The sequence below is a fragment of the Solea senegalensis genome, unplaced genomic scaffold, assembly GCF_019176455.1.
Source record: "Solea senegalensis isolate Sse05_10M unplaced genomic scaffold, IFAPA_SoseM_1 scf7180000015560, whole genome shotgun sequence".
NCBI lineage: Eukaryota > Metazoa > Chordata > Actinopteri > Pleuronectiformes > Soleidae > Solea > Solea senegalensis.
The window spans coordinates 7,807-33,757 of NW_025321360.1; the positions used below are offsets into that span (position 1 = coordinate 7,807).

Below are 25,951 nucleotides of genomic sequence, written 5' to 3' on the forward strand. Positions count from 1 at the left end.
AGAAATGACACATTCTTACACTAAAAGCAGCAAATAAATACTTACTATACTATGTGCACAAAAAGAGCAAATTCATGGGATTGGCATTTGGGTTTTCGGTCTAGTTTGATATTTGGCCCCAGGGGCCTTTTGCCTGGGGGGCCTCCAGACTCCCTGAACGTCTCTTCTGAGTATGGCTGCTAATGTACAGACTGAAATGATTGGTGGACTGCGTTAAAACCAGAGACTGTGAGAGGAATAAAAATATATTGGTCTATCTCAGTGAAAACCTAATATGTGGTAAATCTATGAGAACGCTGTGAATGAACTGGTTGTAAAGAAAAATCTTCTCTTCCATTTTCTGCTGCTGGTTCGTGAACTGAGACGTCCACGAGCCGAGCAGGAGGAAAGGGGCTTTCTCAGGTCATGTGACGTATACAGTTTGAAGATAAACCTCCAACACAAGGAGCCCACGGGCATCGTGATTCCAAAAAATCACCTCAAATGACTCATTTTGTCAGAGAAGGAGGAAAACTTCACTTTTTCATAGAGAAAATCAGCGTTTTCAGCCCACAGGGACACGGGAGCGCCTGGTCGACTGCTGCCTCGTCTCGTTTGGTACATGTGTGACACTTGGGTAAAGAAATCATTTCAAACACAGAAATCGCAGAATGTTACATTAGAATTTGGTGTTGGAGGCAGGAATGGTAAAAAAATGTCCCCTGTCCCTGGAAGCCTAAATAGCTGCTTTACTCCATGGAGTTTGGTGCAGGAGAGTGACTCAAACTTCACTTTCCTGTTGGAGAAGTCTGTCAACAGTGAGATGAAGTCGCAAACATATTGTTGTTTGCTTGGTGTGTGTGTGTGTGTGTGTGTGTGTGTGTGTGCGCGCGCAGTGAAAACAGCATCAGACCTAAACCTGACACAGGTCACGAGAATCATCGACCAGCTAACGAGTGATCAATGAAAACACTCACATGAAACATCACAGACGAGTGTGTGTGTGTGTGTGTGTGTGTGTCAGTCTCACCTGCCAGTCGTAGAGACCCAGAGTTATAGATGGCCTCGTCTCTCAGCTCCCTCACGTGCACGGCGACAGTGGACACGGCGTCCGGCCAGATTCCATCAGACACACGGACCTGGAAGTGATACGTGCCGGGCGGCGCGTTCTCTTTAATGATCAGGAAACCTGTCCGCTTGTTCAGGATGAAGTAACTGAGGGAAACAAGGAACACACAAAAAGTGGTGTTTGTAGCAGCGATGGGAATCAGTATCAAAGGCCCAGGATCGGATATTGGACCGATGAAAATGTAAAATACGATAAATAGTCGTATTTTGTATTTTTGTCACCGATTCTGTTCCTAACTTTTATGGAAAGAATTCCGAGACACAGTCGGGGCGGTGAGGGAGTCTGGCTCAGTGGACTCAGGATTGGCCGTGATCTCCAGCGGAAATCCGTGAACCAAATCCACGAGAGACCATGGTGCTGCGCTGGAAAAAGGGTGGAGTGGCCCTCGCCAGGTTGGGAGTGAGATCTTGCCAAGTTTGAGGGACAGTGAAATGTGCTTTTCTAGCTTCCCCCCCCTCAGTGTTTGTGTTGAAATCACAGGCTGGGCCACTCAGAGGTTAGTTCTGGGCCACATGTGGCCCACGAGCCACCCTTTGCACCCTTCTCCTGTGTGGTTACCAGACAGAGAGTTGTTTTGACATCGTTCCTCCGCCGTGTTTCTGCTCTACATTTCATTCTGGTTGTTTGAGTGTTTACTCCGCTGTAAACTCTGTTTCCTCCTGGGACGAAAACAGAGACAGAGCCGAGAGGATACATTAGCCCGAGAGGAGGTGGGAGGAGAAATGAGAGGCGCGAAGACACGAGCGAGGAAGCAATTTCACTCGGGTCCTTGTCTACATGCTCGCCCTCGACACCAAATGAGCTCATTCAAGTTTAATTAGAGAGGAAATACAAGGCAGGAGCCTCGGAAAATCAAATAATAAACCACTTGTAGACACCGGGGCCAAATGACCTGCGTTTACAGCGGACGCTGCAGAGTGTGTAGATCATCGCTGCGGCGGCGGGTATCACAAGTCAATTTTATATTTCGGCTAAAACTAACAATGCCGTCCCGTTTGGTGCGTCGCGACCCAGCGAAGTGCACTTTTATTGACTTTTATGTCGACCACTTCTGCTCCAGTAGAAACAGACAGTCACAAAACTCCCACCACGACATCACCTCCTGATAGGGAAGCGAGCAGCTAAAGTGCGATCTCTCGGCGTATTTGATGCAATGAAATGAAAGCACATAAAGCTGAACACGACGTGACAGGGAAGAAAAAACACAAAGAGACAGTGTGCTCTGAAGTCAGCTTTAAAAAAAACAAAGTACCAGGAGACAGAGAAGTGTCATGAAATGTTAATGCGTGATATGACAGTGAGTCCCAGAGGAGCACGAACCCTGACTTTGATCCCGACCGAACAAAAAACGCTGTCACTTTGAGTTTGGTTCAGTTTGGAGATGAAGGTCAAGGTGTGTGTGTGTGTGTGTGTGTGTGTGTGTGTGTGTGTGTGTGTCCCATTCTTTGACACCTATGTCACGGTCAGGGTGGAGCACAGCGCAGTTCTAGCGTGGCTCGGCTCAGTTTATCAGTGATAGAAACCTGTAGTTTTTTAAGTTCCTGCTCTGCCGAGACTCACATGTGATGTCATCAGACTGAAGGTCTCTGATTGGTCAGAGTGTCGTCACTGACGTCAAAGCAACATCAGCTGTAGATCGAAGTGAAAAAGAGTTAAAAATGGTGAAAACATTGATCAGATCAGTGTTCTGGTGGATTCAGAGCTCCATCGTCACCACGTTCACTGGGATTTCACTTCAACGACTGAACCATTCTGTGATTAACTTTCACCCAAAACTACTGCGGGTTCACGCAGCCGTGCTGTGACGACTCACGCCCACATTGAGGAGGAGCTATGAAGTAGAGCAGAGGTGTTTGGAGGTGGAGAGTGCAGCGTGTCAGAGACTGATTTTGTTTAAATCCTGAGTCAGGCTCGTGTTTGGACTGAGAGCAGAACCTTTACTCAGCGACAGTCTAGCAGCTCTGTGTTATTTACCTCGGCACGTGTCCTTCAAAGACGTACGTCTTGTTGTCCCAGTCGTCAGGGTCAGGAGAGAAGACCTTTCCCAGCACAGTGGTCGGCATACGACCTGAAAACAGGAAAAACATCATTTTACAAATAATCTGTGTCAGAATGATGAACTATTATTTGAATGTATTCCTTCTTTTTAGTGTAAATAAACATTGATTAATGTGGTGATTGAAGCATCTTTTTCCTTCCTGTTCTGGTGGATTATTAGTGTTTTTAGTCTCTGGAGTTTCTTCGCGATCTGTTTCCTGATCTCTGTTTTGTTTTTGTTTTTCTCTGCTGCGATTGCAACGATAATGATGATTTTTATTATATGTGTTTGTGGGAGTAGAAGCGGCTGACGCGTGCGGGGGGAGGGCAGGGGAGGCTAGGGGAGGGGGGAGTTTCTTGTTTTATTTTTTATCCTGTGAAGCAAAAAAATAACAACGATGCAAAGCTACACGCGCCGAGCGAGTGGTGCAGCAGACGCGTCGTAGAGTCGTGTGGTTCAAAGGCAATAAAAGCTGCAGTATTTTGGTTGAGCTCGTTGGTGATGATGATGATGATGATGATGATTGCGACGATGATGCAAACTCTCTGGACTCTTGGCACCACAGAGGAAACCAGAGTGTGTGCGTCTCTTAAACAGAGCACGAGTAAAGAGAGTGAACCGTCCAAAAAATACAAAATCTATTTAAAAACAGTGATAGGAGTCCTGGAGCAATCAGCAGCCGTCTGATCCGAAAATATAAAATCCGATATAATCCAAAAACTAAACACATATCGCATGCTTCACTATTCAAAAATAAAATAAAATAAAATAAAATAAAATAAAATAAAATAAAATAAAATAAAATAAAATAAAATAAAATAAAATGAAATGAAATAAAATAAAAATCCGTCTGGAAACTCCTCGTAAGCTCGCGAGCTGCAACATAACATCCCTGCCGCTCTCTGCTACATGTCATCGCTTTGACATGGACTTTGAACGATTATGAGATAAAATGGACAAATCACAGCACTGAAGTTGTTGCTTCTTATGAAAGATCAGACACGAGCTCACAGTCTGGTTTATCTGAACGACCTGTCCTGGTTTCTTCTGCCGTGGCGTCCTCATTCTGTTCAAGTCTGGATGAAAGGGTGAGACACCGGTGTTTTCTCTCCAATATGCCGTCATCTCTGCAATAACTTGGGATTTCTTCTGTTTTTGAAGATGCTTGATGCTGAAAACACGCCCGCGATTCTCATGTTCTTTGAGACTGTCTCCATTACCATAACATTTATTTGCCATGGACTGTTTTCCGTCGCTCGGACTACGTCGACTTCTTCGTTGCTCCGATTGGTTGTAGCGCTGTCCTATTAGAAAGACAAGCGTTTATCCCCGCCCCTCGGCTTGAGCCCAGACCGAACATGTTGATGTAGGTCTGATTTAACCGGCGAAGAGAATGATGTCTTTGAAAAGACTAATGTCAGTATCAGCACTTGTTGAGCCGCTGCTGCCTTTTGTTACAAATGAATTAAAGGCACTCATTTCATTTCATTTCATTTCACTTTAATTGAATTTGTCTCTCCTTCTGAACTCTGCGCTGTCATTTGTTAAATTAGCCACAATAACACGTTACAACCCTGGTTAACTGCAGGGTTTTTTGCGGGATCTAAATTTGGAAACATTTGTGCCTCCATTAACGGGGGGAATAATACGCGCGCGCACACACACACACACAGAGTGTTACAGGTGATTGGCACTCAGACACAGAGCCGTGCTGTTTGAATGTGCGATGATTATAATCGTGTCGAAGGAGCCGCTCCTCTCTCCCCTGCAGCTCCTCACACTCTCAAACATGTGAGAATTATTCAGAGGGAAACTTCAAAATTTAAAGGCAGACCATGACAAACTGAATTCTAACCTCCAGTTTGCCTTTGCCAGAAAGTTTGGAGCAAAGTTACACAGGAAGAACATTGTTAGCCTCGGAGCTTTTCTGCAGCCCAAAAAAACATAAATTATAATTATATCTTATTTAAGAGCCACTGCCTGTGGCGCAGGAGTCCAGCAGGGGGCGCACACAGAAAAAACCCTTTAAATGCACAAAGTTAAGGTTCATCTTCAGGATGGTTTTAATGAAGCTCCAGAATATAATCTGTTGTTGTTTATGCTGACGACACAGCGATTTACATTCCCAATGTTTACAGCGTAACTTTGTTCACATTTCTTTTTGTATCACTCCAGTAATTGTTGTCTTTTTCAGAGAAGGAAAATAACTGTTACAAATCTTTTACAATCCATGTTGGAGCACATCCACAGTATATTCAACTCTAATAATATCTGACATTTAATATAAATACCGTTAAAGATGAGAATATTTGACCCTGTGCATGAGGGAACTTTTGTGTACTTTCATAAATGACATTAATTAGTGCATAAGTATAATTGTATGCATAATATATACAAAATATTCTAATATAAAAGTACATAAATTAAGCTGTAATCTAGGTATGTTTATATTGTTCCATTAATTGTTTTCCTTTAGAATTTAGGAAAATAATTCTTACCAATCCAATACAAGTATATTCAACTCAAACAAATCAATATTTAATATAAATACAATTACAGATCAGAACAGAACATAAATGAATTGTTCCATAATTTGTTTTACATTATAAATCAGGAAAAATCATCAGTATATTAAATTATTAAAACTAGAAAAATAGATTATAAACATCAGAATATTTTTAGGTGTTAAATCTTATGCCGGGAGAAAGATGGAGATTATAGAGATTAAATATTTGGGACAAAGTTGTTGGCAGAAATAATTGTGTCAATTGCTTTGTTAAGATTTGCAGATTTTCATATTGTCATGAACAAATGTTGATAAATTCAATCATTCGAGGCTTCAGTTAATTAATGATCCATCGTACTTAGACTTCCTTTTATTGTCACTGCACAGAAAACACAGCAGTGAAACTGGCAACGAAATTCCATTGCTTGGCAACCGAAAAAAACACAGCATTGAATTGTGAGGTAGTTACTGTAAACTATGACTCAAGAAAAAATAAATAAGTGTATATGTATACAAATATATATAAAGGTAGTGCAAATATAAAATATGGACTTAAAAACAGGAAAGAAAACTGTAAGCAAACAATGTTCGGGGGTGTTGTTTGGAATTTAGCAGTCTGATGGCCAGCGGAAAGTAACTGTTCCTGAGTCTGTTTGAACCTCCTTCAAACTTCAAACAGCATTTAATATTTTATTATTTATTCTTTATTCTATAACTCTGAGACTCAATCAAGCTGCTCATTTATTTAAGAGCTGCACCTTTTCCAGGATATTTTATGTATTATTTAAGTTTAAAGTTAAGTATGTTTGTTTTTAATCATAACGACTTTGTGCCTATTTTATTTTTTCTACATTAAAAGTCTAACTCACTTTGTGTGTGTGTGTGTGTGTTGTTGAGAAGACGTGTGGGGATGTTCATGTTTGTAAATATGTCACTGGTTCATCTCAAGGCGTTAAATAAAAGGATGAATTATAATAAACTCCAGAGCTTTGTGTCGTCCTCACCTCGGTGACTGTTGATGAAGATGTTCTTCTCTCCCGCCGCGTGTGCATGGTCGTTCTGGTCGCCAATGGTTACCGTCAGGGTGCTGGTGACCGTTCTGCTCGGACGGCCACTGTCACTCATCACTATCGGGATCAGGAACTCCTTCTGCCGCTCGCGGTCAAACGTGCGCAGCGCCGTCAGCGACGCAGTGCCGTTCAGGTTGTCCTGCAGGTAGAAGTCGTTGATGTGGCGATACTCGGAGGAGATGGTGAAGTGAAAGGGCGGGCCGTTCTCAGGCGAGTCGCGGTCCACGGCGTGAAGGAGGGTCGACGTTTGGTTCAGCCTCACTACCTGAATGAGGAGGGAGAGAAGAAAGAGTTGGAACTTGTCGTAGTTTCTCTGTCGGATCATTTGAATCATCTTTGGGGTTCCACAAGGCTCCGTTCTTGGTCCTTTCTTCTTCAAAGTCTACTTCTATTCAGAAGACACAGATTTATTTAGCTTTCTTCCAGAGACTTAAGTCTAACTGAATTCCTGTCAGAGAAGCTAAATAACTGAGATTGATTAATGAAGAAATTAAAATTCTCAAGAAATTTAAGAACCTCACGCTCTGCTGAAAATGTTGGTGTGATTAATTAAGGACAAGGATCTGAATTTCAGAAACCTTATCAAAGTTATCAGTAAATCTGCTTTTTTGCACATAAAAACAAAGCTGCAATGTGAGATGTGTCAAAATCTGACTTGGAAAACTTTTCATCAGGTCGAGCTACAGATTATAATCTCATTCAGTGTGAAAACGCCATGAAAGAGTAGTCTGTGCTTTATCATAATCCTACACTTAAACTGTTTTCTGTTAAGTTGTATTTTTCTGTATGCTTCTTCTGTTTCTGTAAAACTGTCACAACATTATATCTATATTAAATATATTATATATTAGTGTATCGCATGTGAAACGAGAAACTTACCTGCGGTCCGACTACATTCTCAAAGACTACGGGCAAATACGCCGCCTCAAACTCCGGTCCGTTATCGTTCACATCCAACAAAGGCAGCTGTACCGTGGCACTGCCTGTTAAAGGTGGGACCCCGTGATCTGTTGCTATGACAACCAGGTGATGCTGGGGTGTCCTCTCCCGGTCCAGAGGCTGGGTCACAGAGAGAACGCCGGACTTGTCGATGGAGAACAGTCCCTCAGGGTCCGACTCCTCCAACAGGCTGTACGTGAACTCAGAGTTCTGGCCCGAATCCGAGTCGCTGGCCACCAAACGTGCCACGCTGGTTCCCACGGCGACGTCCTCGGGCAGCGGGGCAAGAGACAGGAAGTGAGGGATGAAGACGGGGGCGTGGTCATTGAAGTCCTCCACCTCCACCACACAGTGAAGTAAGCTGGAAAAGTCGAGGTCTTCAACCTGAAACAGACGGAACGTTTGGTCTGAGCTGAGAGGGAATAAGAACTGAGCTGTTAAATCTGCGTTAAATACTGATGAAAACTTCGGCTAACTGACGTTAGCCAATTTAACTGATTTTATCGTATAAAACACACACCAGTTTACGAGTTCGACGTCATCTTGTGAATATTTTCACGTCTTTATTTCACTGTGAGACAGGAAACGGACGTTTTTGAACCACTCACTCTCCCACACCAAAGCCCATAGAGAAAATCAGTGATTTTAACATCACACACAGATGTTCAAATCACAGATTTGTTCAGATTGACCTCAGTGACACAAAGTGACCACACGAGGCAGCAGAGGACCAGCAGCTCCTGTGTCCCTGTGAGCTAAACTCAGTGATTTTCTCTATGGGCTTTGGTGTGGGAGAGTGAGTGGTTTACAAACTTCAGTTCTGGTTCTCAGCACAGCAACAGTGTAGCGAGAACTAACTTTATGTTCGTACCTCACACAACGACACTTCAAAAAACCTGAATGATCACTTTAATGGCCAGTATGAGTGAAACACTGCAGTTACTGTGGTTGGACAATAACTATGATTAATGTTCAAGTTGATAGTAACGGAATAAGATCAAATAAATTATAATATAATTGAATAAAATACCACCGTCTTTAAATCTGTCATCATCCACATTTCTGCCATGTCCTGAAATGTGCGTGTCACTGATTTTTATGTCACCTTCTGGAATTTCAGGTCGTTTTCCAAACGCTAAGCTGCGCTGACATTAAAGGTTACGTGGTGGAGCTTTCACGTTGTATCTGATATATGACACACACTGACTCCTCAAAGTCTCTGAAAACCTGAAAACTTCTCATTCTCAAAATATTCTCTCTATTTTCAGCTCTTCACCGGGTGTTTTTCTGACCTCTCATGTGTCTGTAATTCAATCATCGCCAAGTACCTCTTATATATATATATATATATATATATATATATATATATATATATATATGCATACACCGTATATTTATAATAACATACATATAATAATGCGGTTTACCTGCAAAGAGTCATTTATACAACAACAAAAATGTAAATTTTAAAAATGTAGATATACTTTAGATTCTCTATTCTTTTGGATATTAATTTGCTATTTTCTACCTCTTTGTGTCATGTAGCCAGTTTATATTTTACGTTGTGTATTAATAATCTAATCTAATCTCATAGCTTCAAGGTACTGAGTCTCTTTAGTGATCCCAACAGCTCTTTTGTGAAGTTTAATTATACATTTTATCTTTGTTTTGTAGGTTTTTCCCCAGCAAAATATATGACTTTACAGTAGAAGTTTGCACACACGCACAGTTTAGTGTTATTTCTGACTGTGAGTGATGGTCTCGTACCTTCAGCGTGAGGTTAAAGCGCTGCTCGCTGTGACGCTCGTAGTCCAGGCGTTTCTTGAGTCGCAGAGTGCCGCGCTGCTCCTGCTTATGACTGACCATGTAGAACTTCTGCTCTTGGTCTCCAGACACGACGCTGAAGGTCAGCTGGGCATTTTCTCCGGTGTCTCTGTCCTCTGCAGCGAGCTGCAGCACCTGAGAGCACAGCAGGCGACTTCCTCAGTCATTATTCACTCACAACTCTGGAGCAAACAACAAATCGTTTCACTTTCAGCACGAAAGGGAAAACTGATTTTAGCCAAAAGACTCAGCTAATTAAATATCAACATGCCTGTTTGATATTAGTAAGAATATATTTGCTACTTTATTTCATCATTTTTTGACAGGAAAGTGAAGTTTTCAAACTCACTCTCCCACACCAAATCCCATAGAGACAATCAGTGATTTTAGCTGGCGGGGACACAGGAGCTGCTGGTCCTCTGCTGCCTCCTGTGGTCACTTTGTGTCATTACGGTGAATCCGAACAAAGGATTTCAAACACCGACTTGAAAAAAATAGTGATAAAATCTCACATTTGAACTGAGTGATGGAGGCAGCAGTGGACCAACAACTCCTGTGTGTGTGATGTTAAAATCACTCATTTTCTCTGACTGGACTTTGGTGTGGGAGAGTGAGTGGTTCAAAAACTTCACTTTCCTGTTGGAGAAGTCTGGCCCACTGTGAGATGAAGACACGTGGAGATTTGAGGAGGTGAAACTTCTTTAAGTGTCTGAAATCTGTTTTTCCTTCTGCACGGTGACTCAGCGCTGACTCACCGTCATTTCATAAAAAAGAAACACTTTAAAATAAACCTGAATTTATCAATGAAACCAGTGAGACGTCATTTAAGCGGGAAAAACAGCTCGAGCTTTATTTAACCACAGCTGGAGACAGTTATTGGTGAACGCACAAATTCTTTTCATTATTGAAAAAGTATGTGGGTCACGTTTGTAACAGCTCGCCTCAGCTCTCTAACTCCAGGTTCACCTTCCTTTTTTTAATCTGTGAATTACAGAAGTGGGCAAGAATGTGCAAAAATAAATGTGCAAATGTGCTTCAAGGTCAGGGATGAGCATGTGCCACATGTTCCACTTCATGCTCTTTTATAGGAAAATACTTTTTCATAACCAAGTTCCTTTAGATCATCATACCACTTCATACGCTTTGTATTTGCATAGATTATTCTCTTTATTGTGTCTCTGTGATGTCAGGTGACAGATTATTTCATTCAGAATAACAGATTATTTTAGACAGAATCATTTTTGACAAGACCCAAGAGATTTTAGTCAGGATAAAAGATTATTTTGGTCAGGATTATGGATTATTTTAGTCAGGATTACAGATTATTTTAATTGAGATGATAGATTAATTTCAGTCCCGATAATAGATTACTTTATTCGGGGGAACAGAATATTTGATTCAAGGTAAGAGATTATTGTAGTCAGGATAAGAGACATTTCAGTCAGATTATTGAATTAAGGATAACAGACATGTTTTGTCTTTTTTGGGGGGGATTATTGACCATTTATCGTCATCCACATGAACCAAATAATCTGTCAGATTTTAACCATTTTTCTTTTATTATTAAACAAACAAATAGATTATTACACCTTTATGTAAGTTTACACAAGTTAAAGTTAGTTTGAAGGAAGTTTAGTTTATTTTTTGATGACGAATGTTTTGTGCATTTAACATTGAGTTCATGTTTTGTTTTGTCTAAAATATTTAAGTGTTATTCAATAAGCAATTTCCTATTGTTTTTTTAACAGTTGTATTTTATCGGACGGACAAACACGGCATCAGCTGGATTATCAGATGCAGTGATTTCCAAAAACATAACAAAGCCTTTTTTTATTATTTATTTTAAATAAAACACGCACTATTTTCTTCATGATAATAAACAAGTGTTTCATCTTCTCACCTCAGCGTTCGGCTCCATGTTCTCAGAGATCTTGGCGACACACGAGTGATCCGTGAACCACGGAGCGTGGTCGTTCACGTCCTTAATCTGGATGGTTGCAGTACCAGTTCCTGTCAACGGGGGTGAGACGATACATGATATCATGTTACGATGGCGCCGCGGATGGTCGCCTCGGTGTGTTGGTGCGCGTTGTTTTGTCTTGTTTTGACCTCCTCTGCCTCTACATGTCCTCCTCTGCCTCTACATGTCACATTATCATTACATCCTTTTTATGCGTTATATTAACGTCATTACTGTGTTCATTACTGTGTTCATTACTGTGAACTTTGCACTTTGCACTGTTACTCACTTCTGCCCAGTCATACTGCTCTTTACTGCTCTTTCTGTAGTGCTCTTTTTCATCTTTAAAAACATTTATATACTGTGTATATATACGTTTACTGTTCACTTTAGAAAATTTTGTATGCTTGTTATGCGCCAATGACACCAGAACAAATTCCTTGTATGTGCAAATCGTACTTGGCAATAAAGCTCTTCTGATTCTGATTCTGATGATCTCACCTCGCATCGCGATAAAAACTCACGATAAGTCAAAAGCAGTGAATTTCCACAGAGACTATGTTTGTAAGAAAATCATTAATATGTCGATTTAAAAAATGCTGCTTAACTCACAACAAACAAACTATTATTATGATATAGTTATATGTCAGAAAAGATTCTTTAAGTCATCATAAAATGATTTAGTCCGATCATGATAACAGATTACTTGGTTCAGGACTATGTTAGTCAAGATAACAGATTATGATAGTCATGATGACAGATTATGTTAGTCATGATGATGTTAGTCATGATGACAGATTATGTTAGTCATGATTACATTACATTACATGTCATTTACCAGACGCTTTTATCCAAAGCAATTTACAAGGGAATTGAGTACAACCTGCCAGGGGTGGCGTTGAACTTGCAACCATTAAGTCTTTTGCACACAGGATACATGTTTTAATCACTGAGCTACACCACCCAAAATGACAGATTATGTTAGTCATGATAACAGACTATGACATGTTAACAGACAAATGATAGATTATGATGACAGATTATGTTAGTCATGATAACAGATTATGTTAGTCATGATAACAGATTATGATTGTCATGATGACAGATTATGATTGTCATGATGACAGATTATGTTAGTCATGATGACAGATTATGTTAGTCATGATAACAGATTATGCTAGTCACGATAACATATTATGTTAGTCATGATAACAGATTATGCTAGTCATGATGACAGATTATGTTAGTCATGATGACAGTTTATGTTAGTCATGATAACAGATGATGATAGTCACGATAACAGATTATGTTGGTTCTGGATTAGAGTGAGGTGGTTTACCTGTCATCCCTCCTCCGTCTCTGGCCTCCACCACCAGCAGATAAGACTCTGCCTGCTCTCGGTCCAGACCGGCCATGGCCACGGTGATGGTTCCCGTCGTGGGGTTGATGGTGAAAATCTCGGAGAACGCCGGGACTCCTCCCACCTCCGTGTCCGTGACGTCTAAACTACCCACAATCCTGTAGGAGAGCACGGCGTTCTGACCCACAGCGGAGTCGTCCAGGTCGGTGGCCGTCATCTCCATCACGGACGTCCCCGCCGCTGAGTTCTCCGCCACGTCTCCCTGACAGCTGGGGGCGCACGTGAAGACGGGAGCGTTGTCGTTGATGTCCCACACGTTGATGATGACGTCGGTGAAGCCCGTCAGACCTTCGCCGCCTTCGTCTGTTGCCAGGACGACAAAGCGCCAGACAGCGCGCTCCTCGCGGTCCAGCGTCCTCTGAGCGTAGATCTTCCCCGTGACCTCGTCGATGATGAACTCGCTCTCGGCTCCCTGACCGTGGAGAGAGTAACGCAGGGCCTCAGGGTCCGCGTCTTTGTCGGGGTCAGACGCCGTGACCTTTGGGGAGAAAATGGACTTTTCTTTATTTGGTTTCGGGACGTGTTCGTCTCCAGTGTTTGGAGAGAGAAGAAAAACTTTTCTATGCTACACTTTACTCTGTTTCTTCTCCATCAGTGAAAGAACCTGTGGCAGCAGCAGCAGCAGCAGCAGCAGCGGCAGGAGCAGCAGCAGCAGCAGCAGCAGCCTCTCGAGCTGTTTGGCCTCTCATTTTCACAGCAGCTATAATCAGTGCTGACTCAGCGCAGTTAAAAACCCTCCTGTAGGAAAATCCAACCTCTTTAATTCTTCCTCTGCTTCTTGTGCTTCTTCTCCTTCTTCTCACTCATCGTCAGCAGCAGCAGCAGCAGCAGCGGCAGCATCAGGAGCAATTACGCCGTGGGAGAGATGTTGGGTAATTTGCAGCGTGATGTCAGCGCTCGCTGTGTTCTACTAACACGGTTAAAAGAAATCCTCTTCCCTGAATCAGGAGGGAGAAGCATCGCGGCGCAGCTCGCGATGACGAACATTCTCAGCAGAGAAATTAAGAGAAGAGAGATGGAGATGTTTTAATGTTCTATTTATCATTAAAAACACTTCCCGGGGTCAAAGCTTCAACAATTCTGACACACTCTATATCTGTCTGCTGCTGCTGCTGCTGCTGCTGCTGATGATGGTGCTGCTGATGGTGCTGCTGCTGCTGATGATGATGCTGCTGCTGCTGATGATGATGCTCAGTAATTGCTTAATAAAAAAAAACTAAAATAATTTTTTTCAAAAGTGGAACGCTAATAAAAAAATAAAATAAATGTACTGGTACTAAATAACGATGAACTTAATCTCAATTAGGTTCCTGCGCACTTTAATTGCTGCTGACTTGAAGCAAAGGACACTGCATCATTAAATATACAACTCATTAATGGAGAATTGATATTTTGAAGTGGGTTTTTTTCGCCCTACATTTATAGACATTAAACATAATAATACACGTCGGTGTCAAAGTCTAATAACGGCTGCCAGCAGGTCCTCATGGAGAAAGGGATTTCAGCCAATTTGCAGAAGACTAAATTAATATATAATATATGCAGGCATAAGTCAGATATATTATTACTTTACTTACTATAATATTTAGCAGGATTCTTAGGTTAGGTAAATCACTGATGTTAAAATCAGTGATTTTAACATCACACACACACAGGAGTTGTTGATCCACTGCTGCCTCCATCACTACGTTCTAATGTCTGATTTTTATGAATTCTGTCTTTTAAAACTTTAATTCTGATAAACCTCAGTGACACAAAGTGACCACACGAGGCAGCAGAGGACCAGCAGCTCCTGTGTCCCCACAAGCTAAAATCACTGATTTTCTCTATGGGCCTTGGTGTGGGAGAGTGAGTGCTTTACTAACTTCAGAGAACATGGAAACATGCTAGGAAACTAGATGGTAATACAATCTATTTACTAAGAAAGTACCCATACAGAAAGGATAGTAGGTATTCATTTATTACTTAGTAAGTACATAAAAAACTACCAAGAAACTAGATGTAATGCAATCTATTTACTAAGAAAGTACCCATATAGAACAGATGTAACTACTAAGTTATAACATACTACAATTACATGGAAACATACTAGAAAAGTAGATAGTATTTCAATATACATATTATCAAAGTACCAGAAAGAAAGATTAAAGTACAAAGTTATTAGTAAGTATGTAAATAGAAACGTACTAGAAACTTAGATAGTAAAACAATACACATATTCCGAACGTAAAGGACCATTAGTACTAAGTTATAACCTACTAAGTACCTACAATACATTGGTGAGTTCCAGTTACTTACCTTTGAATATCATATTTATAATTGGCACGGTTAGTAAATTGCTGTACAAGGCCAAGAAAACTTCTATTCAAATTATAACAATTAGAACCGTTTTTAGAAATATAACAGTTGTTGAATTGTGTACAGTTCAGGGACAGCGTATTGACTAATTCCTATTAAATACACTTCACACTATGTACATATTGTACATTTATACATAGCTATTTAACTAGTAATAAACGTTAGTAACGTGTGTATGCCTTGCACTAGCTAACGTTAGCCTAGATGCTAATTAATTAATAAGGAAGTGATGCTACTACTAGCATAACATTCACATGAAACTCTATAAAGTACTAACTGAGATTAAAAACAACTCAAAACACACATAATAGCAGATACCACGTCTACAGACCGTGTGTGCTGTCAGCCAGGTGCTAAAATAAATCAGTAAATAAGAGCTTCACGCGCACTTAATTGGCACCACCTTTCTCTCGTTTGTTTTCCTACTTCCGGTATGTTAGCCTTTCAAAATAAAAGCATCACTTTTGTGCAGATGACCTACCACAATAAAAGTAAGACAAAATTGATGTCATTTACATACATTAACTTTGAGTTAACTTGTTCTCCAACTGAAGTGACACAAACTACTATAACTTGCCCCACAATAATAATACAATTCTGATATTATTGCAATATTTCAACTTACTGTTAGAGTTTTGCACATTCTTCTGGGTGTTGGCTCACTTTCACAACGATTAGCATCGAAGGTCAAAGTGGGAGGAGCCAGAGCAGTGCAAATAGAGTGGTGCCTCATCTCCGTTCTGCACTTTGAACTTTCGTTGACGCAACCATGTACTTAGTATGTTATAACTTAGTACTTACATCCGTATGGGTTGAAGGTTTTAATGTGCTTACTAAGTAATAACTTAGTACTTACTATGCTTTCTGTATGGGTACTTTCTTTCTTGTATTACCATCTAGTTTCCTAGTATGTTTCCACATACTTACTAGGTACTAACTTAGTAATTACAAAAAGTTATTTTGGAACTTTCCTATGAACTATGTTTTGTTACCATCTAGTTTCTTAGTAAATACCATGTAATTAGCAGAGCGTAAAATAAAGGGTTTACAAACTTCAGTTTCCTGTCAGGTTCTCGGTGCATTGTCAGTCTTGACTTTGTGTAAATATTTAACGCAAACACACTTAAAAACAACAACTGAATTATAACTGGAACACATGTTTTTGGAATTTTATTTGAGGCAGATTTGATAATAAAAATACCTGTAAGACAAAGACGGGCGAGCCGTCCAGCTCCTCCGTCACGCTCCCGTAGTACTCGTTGACGGTGAACACCGGGGCCTCGTCGTTCTTGTTCACCACGTTCACCGTCACAGTCGTGTAATCTTCCCACTTCCCGTCTGAAGCCAGGACGTGAAGTTTGTAGCTGAGATTCAGGAAAATGAACGACACTTTAGATCCAAACAGCTTCTGTTTTTGTCAGAACAGAACAAACCTGTCCTACCGTTTGTTCTGCTCGTAGTCCAGAGTCTGAGCGATGAAGATCGTGCCCACTTCAGGCTCCACGTCAAACACTCCACCCGTGTTTCCTGAAGTGATCTGATATCTCAGTTTAGCATTTCCACCTGCAGATCAACACAAGACCGAGCAGCGCTCGGTGTCAACGTCACCCAGGGGAGAACCAGGGAGTCACCCAGAACCATTATGTTGTCATTAAATCAGAAAATGACTGTGTTTTCAAAATATTTTCTACATTAAACTCATTCTCCTTTACAGCATTTGTGCTCGTTGTATTAATAACGTTTGACTGGATTATTCCTCTACACCGGAAATAAATAAATAAAGAGTTACATGAAGCGAGTAAAAATTGTATTTTATCCTCTTAAATGAAAACGTTTGAAGGTTAAATAAATCATAAAAATGTCACAGCTCCACGTTCATTAACGTCGTAATAATCCCGCCTTTTTAAAGTCATCAGCGGCTGATTATGGTGACATTTACATTTGTTTGAGTCAAAATCCTTTTCTCCAAGTTAAAATAGTGAAGTTAAATTCTCATAACATTAAGACTTTATTCTCTTAATATTAAGACTTTATTCTCTTTATATTAAGACTTTATTCTCATTATATTAAGACTTTATTCTCTTTATATTAAGACTTTATTCTCTAAATATTAAGACTTTATATTAAGACTTTATTCTCTTTATATTAAGACTTTATTCTCATAACATTAAGACTTTATTCTCTTAATATTAAGACTTTATTCTCTTAATATTAAGACTTTATTCTCTTAATATTAAGACTTTATTCTCTTAATATTAAGACTTTATTCTCGTTATATTAAGACTTTATTCTCGTTTCTCTAAAGTCTTCAGTTTGGTTGTAATACTCCGTCGTACGACCTCAGAATGATAATTAGAGCTAAAGCTGCAGCTGCGTCCATTAATATGAACGAGTGAAAAAAAGGAGAAAAAAACCTCCAAGGACAAGAAAAAGATTCCGTTTATTAACGAGATGAAAGTGGAGGAAGGAGAGAGGACGACACTCGCTCGTCTCTAATCCACATCGTTTACTTCTGTCCCTGCCGGGACTTTAAATGAGACGTGAGGGACACACACACACACACACACACACACACTTCTTCTTCCTCTTCCTGTTGTCTGAGTGTTTATTAAAGTGTTGAGACTCAGAGGAGCAAAGAAAAGAAAAGTGCAACACAACGCTTCAAATAAACAAACCAACCCAGGAACATGAATGTTTTTGTGACACACACACACACACACACACACACAGCTCTGATGATGATAAAGATAATAATAATATAAATATGATGTTAAAACCTTTTAATTTAAATGATTAAAAAATTCAGCGCTGAAATTATTAAAGAAAAAAACGTTTTTTTTCTAAAATCGGGTTAGAAATAAAAAAAAATGAACATGAAGTCAAACTTCACTGAAATAAAGTGTTTTCATTTCAGGGATCGACCTCAAAAAACACTGGGATTAAATAAATGGAGTAAATGTCATTCATTCAAATCTCGGCGTTTTTTAATCTTTCGGCCGACGTGAAGAAACTTTTCACTTTGTTTCTTCTCTGGAATCAGTCATGTGACCGTGTACAGAGCACGTGATTGGTCTGCTGTTGTGAAAGAGAACAAAGGCTAAATGTGGACAATAGCAAAAAATTAAAAAAATACAATCTTATTACTTCACCAAAGATTATATAATTAATGAAATAATGAATAAAAAGAAAATCTGGAAAAAATATCAAATTATTTAAAAAAAAACAAAAACAAAACTCTGTAAAAATGATGGTAAAAATTATTTAATTCAAATATAAAAAAAAATCCACATAATTAATTAAAATTATCTAACAATTAAAAATATTTTTGTACTCATTTATTAAAAAAAAGAAACAGAAACAAAACAAATGTGTTTTCTATCTAATTAATTCAGAAAAATCTAATTCATTCTGGTAAAATTGTTTCATTTATTTAAAAAAAATACCAGAACCAAAATAAAAATAATTAAAAAATGATTTAAATAACTCAGAATAAAAAAAAAAGAGAGAAGAACAGGAGAAACAAACTGTCGTCGCTCACCTTCGTCTCCGTCGTTGGCGCTGACGGTGAGGACGGCAAAGCCCACGTCGGCGTCTTCGTCCGCGTCCACCTCGTACGACGTTTGCGCGAACGCCGGCTTGTTGTCGTTGACGTCGCTGATGAACACGCGAACGTACGCCGTGTCTGAGAGAGAGAGAGAAATGAAGTCAATTAGTGCAGCTTTTAATGAGTTTAATCACCCTGTAAAGCACTCACTCTCCCACACCAAAGCCCAGAGAGAAAATCAGTGATTTTAACGTCTCACACACACACAGGAGTTGTTGAGTTCAAATGTCTTATTTTGTCAATTTGGCTTTTAAAATCCTTTGTTCAGATTGACCTCAGTGACAAAAAGTGACCACACGAGGCAGCAGAGGACCAGCAGCTCCTGTGTCACCGAGAGCTAAAAACACTGATTTTCTCTATGGACTTTGGTGTGGGAGAGTGAGTGGTTTACAAACTTCAGTTTCCTGTTGGAAAAACCTGAGATAAAGTGTTGAGCACATTATTTATCATAAACTTAAGCAGGAAAATATTTTTGCAGTATTGTATGTTGTATTTTCTTAAGTGACTAAAGTAGAAAGAGATATTTAAAACTAAATGAAGTGTGTGTGTGTGTGTGTGTTTCGTGTGGCAGGTGTGACCGTGTTATTATAACCACGTGAATTGGACACACATGGTTAACGAAACACACAACCTTTGGATTGTAAATGCTGCTTTTACTCGGCTCTTAACTGTGAGCGCGAGTGTGAATAAACTCCCGTGTGCTAATATCATATCTGTGTGTGTTGGAGATCATTTCCAGCTAAGCCATATTTGACACGGTCAAACGCTTCTTCTTAATCCAGCGAGGAGAAATGGGACCGCCGTGCATTTTTACGACGATAATGAAACCTGTGTCGTACACAGCGACGAACGAAACCAGCTCAGAATTCTTTTTTTTGTTAAATAAATAAATAAATGACAGAATATTGAAAAACTGGGGGAGTTTAATCCTCCATCACAAGGTGCAGGGTTTTCAGAATAATCACATGTTAAAGTCAATCTCCGTGGAAACAAAATACAAACAAAGACACACAGATTCTTCCATAATGTTGCTGAATAACTTCACAACCTTCTGTCTCTTTTTTTAGAGCTTCACTGTTTTCCACAAACGGAGCTGGAGCACGAGAATTAACATGTTGATCAGGAGCGGCCCCAGGATGGAGCCTTGAGGAACTCCACTGCTTTATTTCACCATGAGGAAGCTTTTTACAACCGGCTGTTTGAAGTTCGTGTCGCTCTGTCCACCGCTCACTCTCACACACCAAAGCTCATAGAGAAAATCAGTGATTTTAACATCACACACACACACACACACACAGGAGCTGTTGATCCACTGCTGCCTCCATCACGGAGTTCAAATGTCTTTTTTGTAAAATTCAGCATTTGAAGTCCTTCATTCAGATTGACCTCAGTGACACAAAGTGACCACACGAGGCAGCAGAGGACCAGCAGCTCCTGCGTGCTGTGATGTTAAAATCGCTGGTTTTCTCTCTGGGCTTTGGTGTAGGAGAGTGAGTGCTTTACAAACTTCAGTTTACACAAGGAAAAGTCTGTCTAACGGTTCAAGATAAAGATGTGACACAGCTTTAAATCTTCATATTTGGACGTTGGCAGATATATTTGTGTGGATTATCAAATAGAGATGCTGTCGAAAGCTTTAAACAACAACAGTATGGTGTATATATATATATATACATATATATATTTTTTTTTTACATGAAATGATTCAGGTTAAATGATGTGTGCAGGGACGTCTGTGTCGCCAGATTAATTTAAAGCTCAGGGATTATCCTTCTGCTGAAAGACCTTTGAGGTAATCAGGCTGTCGTGATCCGCTGGGGTTCGCTGAGTAAAACTCATCACACTGAAATGATCTCTTTTAAAGAAAGAATAGTTTAATTATAAACTCGTTACAACTGCAGTCACCTGCACATGTGAGGGAGCATCAGCGCTCTTTCATGTCTTTGCTATCTGTTCATGTGCCTGTCACTCATCCTCGTTAATTCAACGTCGCTTAAAATTCACGACGGACAAATACTAAATAAATAAGAGTATGAAATAAGTCCTGTGGTCTCTCGGTCTCTGCCTGATTTAATATTTGACTTTTTGTTGCCTCAAATGTCACAGTGAGGGAGAGCGGTTAATAATCTACCATTAAATTGATTTTTTTTTTTTTAAATGAATCCGTCCTGGTCTGCTGCGCCGCTTCTTTGACACTTGTCTCCGTCCGTCTGTCCAAACAGCTGCTCCACTCTGCGTGGAGCGTGTGTGCATTTGCTCTGGCAGCGAATGAGAGAGGGAGAGCGGGAGACAGACAGACAGGGAGGGAGGGAGGGAGGGAGAGAGACAGACAGACAGAGAGAGAGAGAGATACAGGGAGAGAGAGAGAGACAGAGAGATGGAGGCAGAGAGAGAGAGACAGACAGAGAGAGAGAGAGAGACAGAGGAGACGGAGATGCTGGTGGTGGTTGAGAGACGAGCAGATGTGGCAAAGACACAGAAAGAAGGAAAACTTAACTGAAGTCGAGGCAGCAGCTGTTTTTCAGCCGTCGACTTCTTTCTGCTCGTCTTTTATTTATTTTATTTTTTTTCACACTAATGTGTCATCACCGCCGCGCTCAGTACGTTCAACATGATGGACACATTTACACGTTATATTAAGCTGCAATTTTACATTAACGCTGATTTAATGTCACATAAAGAAAATACACATACTTTGCATCTTCCAACACGAAGACCGTGAAAGTGATTGAAAACACGAACAAACCCTGTTTGTGAACTGACTTAAAAACACGATTATAACCACTGATCAAACAAAAAACTAAACTAAAAATCACTTTTGTAAAATGTTTATAAAGCACTCACTCTCACACACCAAACCCCATAGAGAAAATCAGTGATTCTAACATCACACACACAGGAGCTGCTGGTCCTCTGCTGCCTCGTGTGGTCACTTTGTGTCACTGAGGTCAATATGAATGAAGGATATTTAAAGCCGAACTGTGAAAATAAGACATTTGAACTCAGTGATGGAGGCAGCAGTGGATCAACAGCTCCTGGAGGTACACATTCCCTTGTCAGGCCAAATCAAACAGATATCTAAAATCCTTTGTCCCGTCTGCCGTTAGATTCCTTAATACGCTGCAGGCGAACCTGTTGGGAAGGATGTACAGTACTGTTATCTGTGATGACTATATGTATTTATATGTATTTATTGTGTCATGTGTGTGCTATGTGAGCTCTACTGTGTTGAACTTTTGCTGTAAACCAAATTGCCCTTCGGGGACATTAAAGATTTTCAAATCAAATCAAATCAAATCCTGTGTGCGTGTGCGTGTGTGTGTGTGTGTGTGTGTGTGTGTGTGAGAGAGTAAAACAGTTCACAAAGTGACACAAACTTTATTTTTCCTGATCAAAGACTTAATCCAGTCGAACATTTCATGACGTCAGTCTCTTGTTAAGTGGCTAAAATCCTTTTTTTCCACTTGTGTATAACTTAGCAGCCACATTTTCACGACAAACAAACAATTAAAACTGAAATATCCCGTCCTCACTTCAACAACCAGTTCTGACACAACATAAAGACAAGCGAACTATTCCTTATTTCCACTGTTCGTGTGCTGAACGAGTCAAACAAGGAGATTACATTTTAAAAATAGACTTCATTATTAGACCTTCATGTCTCCCACTGTTTACTTTTCCGCTTTAACGTCAGAAACACAGAGACGTTTGTCCATGAGACAGAAAAAATAATCTGATTTTTAAAACATTCTTAATGGAATTAAAGGTGTTTTCTCTCCTTGTGCATCGAAACACTGTCACTTTACAAGTGCAGTGGATCAACAACTGTGTGCTGTGATGTTAAAATCACTGGTTTTCTCTCTGGACTTTGGTGTGGGAGAGTGAGTGGTTTACAAACTTGTGTCTAACAGTGAGACAGAGTGGAAAAACACAGCATGTAATTAAGCAGGTGTAGATTAAACAGTTGTCAGGGGCAACTGTGGGGTTTTTGTGTCCTTTTGTTTCCGCGCCAACCTTCAACTCACTGTCACCATTGCTTTCAATATTAAAAATGAACATGTGAGATATTCGTTAGAGAATATCTCACATGCTGGATCGAGACACAATGAGATCCAGAGATAACCTGAGAGATAATTAGTCAGATTACCAACAGAGAAGGTGGGGTTGAATACTTATTTGAGGTAATCCCACGTCTCCACTGATCCACTGCTGTGCTCATAACTTGAGTTTTATTAAATATGTTAAAGCACGAGGCAAAAATAACATTCTCGCAGCCAAACTGTTTTTTAATATTTTCTTTAGCTAATCCTGCTGCCTTTCACAGTTTTTTTTTCACCCTCTCACATTCTTGAGAGCTCAGCATTATGGTGTGAGGTGAGAGCTCTCTCAGCGTTTCTAAATCCATAACAACGACGAGGCATCGAGGCATTCAGTCGCTAAAGTAAACACGAGCACCTGCGACATGAGGTGAACTCATGTGAAGACGGACACGTGTGTTTACCGACAGACTGTTGGCGCTTCTGTTGTTGTTGAAGACCCTCAGGACACGTTATTTTCACCTCTGTGCGAGCCACCTGTAATCCCAACACTGATTCTTCTCTTCGACGCTCACTGAAATACTTAGGTCTAATATTGAGGTTTACAGTACATGGCTGTGTGTGCGCGGAACAATCAGCACCATGGACAGTTACACAGTCAGCTCAACAAACACTGATGCAAAACTCAGCACCGCGGCCAGTGACATATATCAGCACAACAGTTACAAAGAAAAATTCAGCACCACGGACAGTGAAGAAAGGAGAAAGTTACATAGAAAAATAACAGTGCCAACGATAGTTTCATGGTCAAGGACAGTTGTGAAAAGAATCAGCACCACATAAAGTGACAAAGAAGTAAATCAGCACCATGGACAGTGAAAAAGGAAAGAAGAAGACAAATCAGCACCACGGATGCACATATAAAGAACACCACAATCACCAAAAAACCAGCACCATGGACAGTTCTATGGTCAGAACCAGCAAAAGGACAGTCATGCAGAAAAAAAACAGAACCATGGACAGTTACACAAAAACAGCACCAAAACCACAATCATGGACAGATCCACAACCAGCACCATGGACAGTTCCATGGTCAGAACCAGCAACAAGGACAGTCGTGTAGAAGAAAACATGACCATGGACAGTTACACAAAAACAGCACCAGAACCGTGGACAGATCCACAAAAAACAGATCCACGACCAGAACCAAGGACAATTACACAGAAACAGATCCAAAACCAGAACCATGGACCATGGACCATAAAACAAAAAAACAGCCCCACAATCAGCACCATGGACGGATACACAATGAAAATCAGCACCATGGACAGTTTCATGGTCAGAACCAGCATCAAGGACAGTTTTGTAGGGGGAAATAAACAGCTCCAAAACCAGGACCACGGACAGTTACAACCACACATGGTTTTTTTCCAGTCACACATTTATCTCAGACTGTTTTTGTTTGTTTGTTTTAGAGTCAAATTATTATGAATTATACAAATTAGCACAATAATGGCAGCATGTACCAGGTGTTTGGTGTAATTATACTAAACAGCTAAAACTACTAAAAGTCGCTCACACTTTATTCACCTTTCTTTCAATTTATTTATTTATTCATTTATTTATTTATTTATTTATTTATTGATTGAGGCATTCTTCAAATGCAACCTGTGCATTGAATATAGGATTTCTAGGACTCCTGGCTAAATGACATTACATTACATTACAAGTTTACAGTTTATTTTAGTTTATCTAAAGATGTTGGAGAAGTGTCGTTCATGCACGTTTGTAGATGACTGAATAACTGGCATGAGTGCAGCTGTTTCCTGTGCTCGTCAGGAGAGTTTTCACAGGTCACAGAGCAGAAACATGGTGTTTTCACTCGCACTCACCAGAGTTGGGTTGACCGTGTTTGCCGGGCCGCGACGATTCTGACCCGTCCACGGACTTCACCTCCAGCAGGTACGAGCTCTTGGTCTCGCGGTCAAACACAGCCTGGGTGTAGATGAGTCCCAGCTCCGGGTCGACGCGGAAAAACTGGTGATCGCCGCTGCGATCCTCGAGCAGGGAGTACACGATCTGGAGAATGGGAGGAGCAAGTGAGTGGTTCACAAAGTTCAAGAATTCAGGTTTGTAGACAAAGATTATGACGCAATTTATTATTTAACGACTATGTTTATGTTCATTATATGAAAATTTTAAAATGTTTTCCACTTTAGTGCCGTTAATTCTCATGGAAAGTTTCCAATTCAGAAAATTCACAGAATTTTGCAAAAAATCCACAGTTAGAGACAAGTACACAGACAAAAAAAAATCCAACACATAATAAACACATAATATTTTATAATTTTAGAATATGAGCCAAAATCTTATGATTCAAATTTCTGGATTTTTTAATTTTTTTTATTGGGAATGAAAAAGTATGTTTTTTTGGGAAAGTGTTCCAACTTGTAGACGGTCCCTTCTTAGACAACATCTCACTGACTTTGGAAAGAAAAAAAATCTGCCACGTATGTCACAATAACATCAATGTGTTGTTAATGTGGTTTTCCCTCCTTTTTCCCTCTTTTTGGCTCCATATTTTTGTAATTTCAAGTGAAATCGATCACAATAATATCACAAACTCTGGTCTGGTAAAATCTTTAACTGTTTTATACACTGTAAAAAAGTAGAAGTTGTTTTTCATTTTACCCCCAAGTGTATAGTTTACTCTGTAACCTTGTAAGTTCTGTGTCTATTACCTTTCCATTCAGACCCAGGTCCAGATCGTTGGCTGAAACCTGGAGAACCAACGTTCCCGTTTCTGCTCCTTCAGTCACCGACGCCTCGTAGATGGACGACGTGAAGAACGGGACGTTGTCGTTGACGTCTGTGGAAAGATGACGACAAAGAATCGTCAATTTACTGAAGTTTGTAAACCACTCACTCTCCCACACCAAAGCCCATAGAGAAAATCAGTGATTTCAACATCACACACACACACACACACACACACAGGAGTTGTTGATCCACTGCTGCCTCCATCACTGAGTTCAAATGCCTTATTTTAGCAATTCGGCATTTGAAAACGATCATTCAGATGGACCT

The 25,951-nt window shown here is 40.1% G+C and overlaps 1 protein-coding gene across 1 annotated transcript in view; it reads right to left on the minus strand.

Moving 5' to 3' along the window:
- Positions 1–1,009: 1,009 nt before the first annotated feature.
- The window catches only part of LOC122762334 (neural-cadherin-like), a gene marked incomplete at both ends in the record, with an annotated part of 55,056 nt that continues 30,114 nt past the window's right edge, over positions 1,010–25,951 (minus strand). The window contains 12 exons of the mRNA XM_044017522.1: positions 1,010–1,194; positions 3,083–3,176; positions 6,657–6,987; positions 7,602–8,045; positions 9,429–9,620; positions 11,386–11,495; positions 12,785–13,343; positions 16,425–16,587; positions 16,666–16,786; positions 18,762–18,905; positions 24,757–24,943; positions 25,606–25,733. Coding sequence (XP_043873457.1) covers positions 1,010–1,194; positions 3,083–3,176; positions 6,657–6,987; positions 7,602–8,045; positions 9,429–9,620; positions 11,386–11,495; positions 12,785–13,343; positions 16,425–16,587; positions 16,666–16,786; positions 18,762–18,905; positions 24,757–24,943; positions 25,606–25,733 — 2,658 coding nt within the window. The remainder of the gene's footprint in view (positions 1,195–3,082; positions 3,177–6,656; positions 6,988–7,601; positions 8,046–9,428; positions 9,621–11,385; positions 11,496–12,784; positions 13,344–16,424; positions 16,588–16,665; positions 16,787–18,761; positions 18,906–24,756; positions 24,944–25,605; positions 25,734–25,951) is intronic.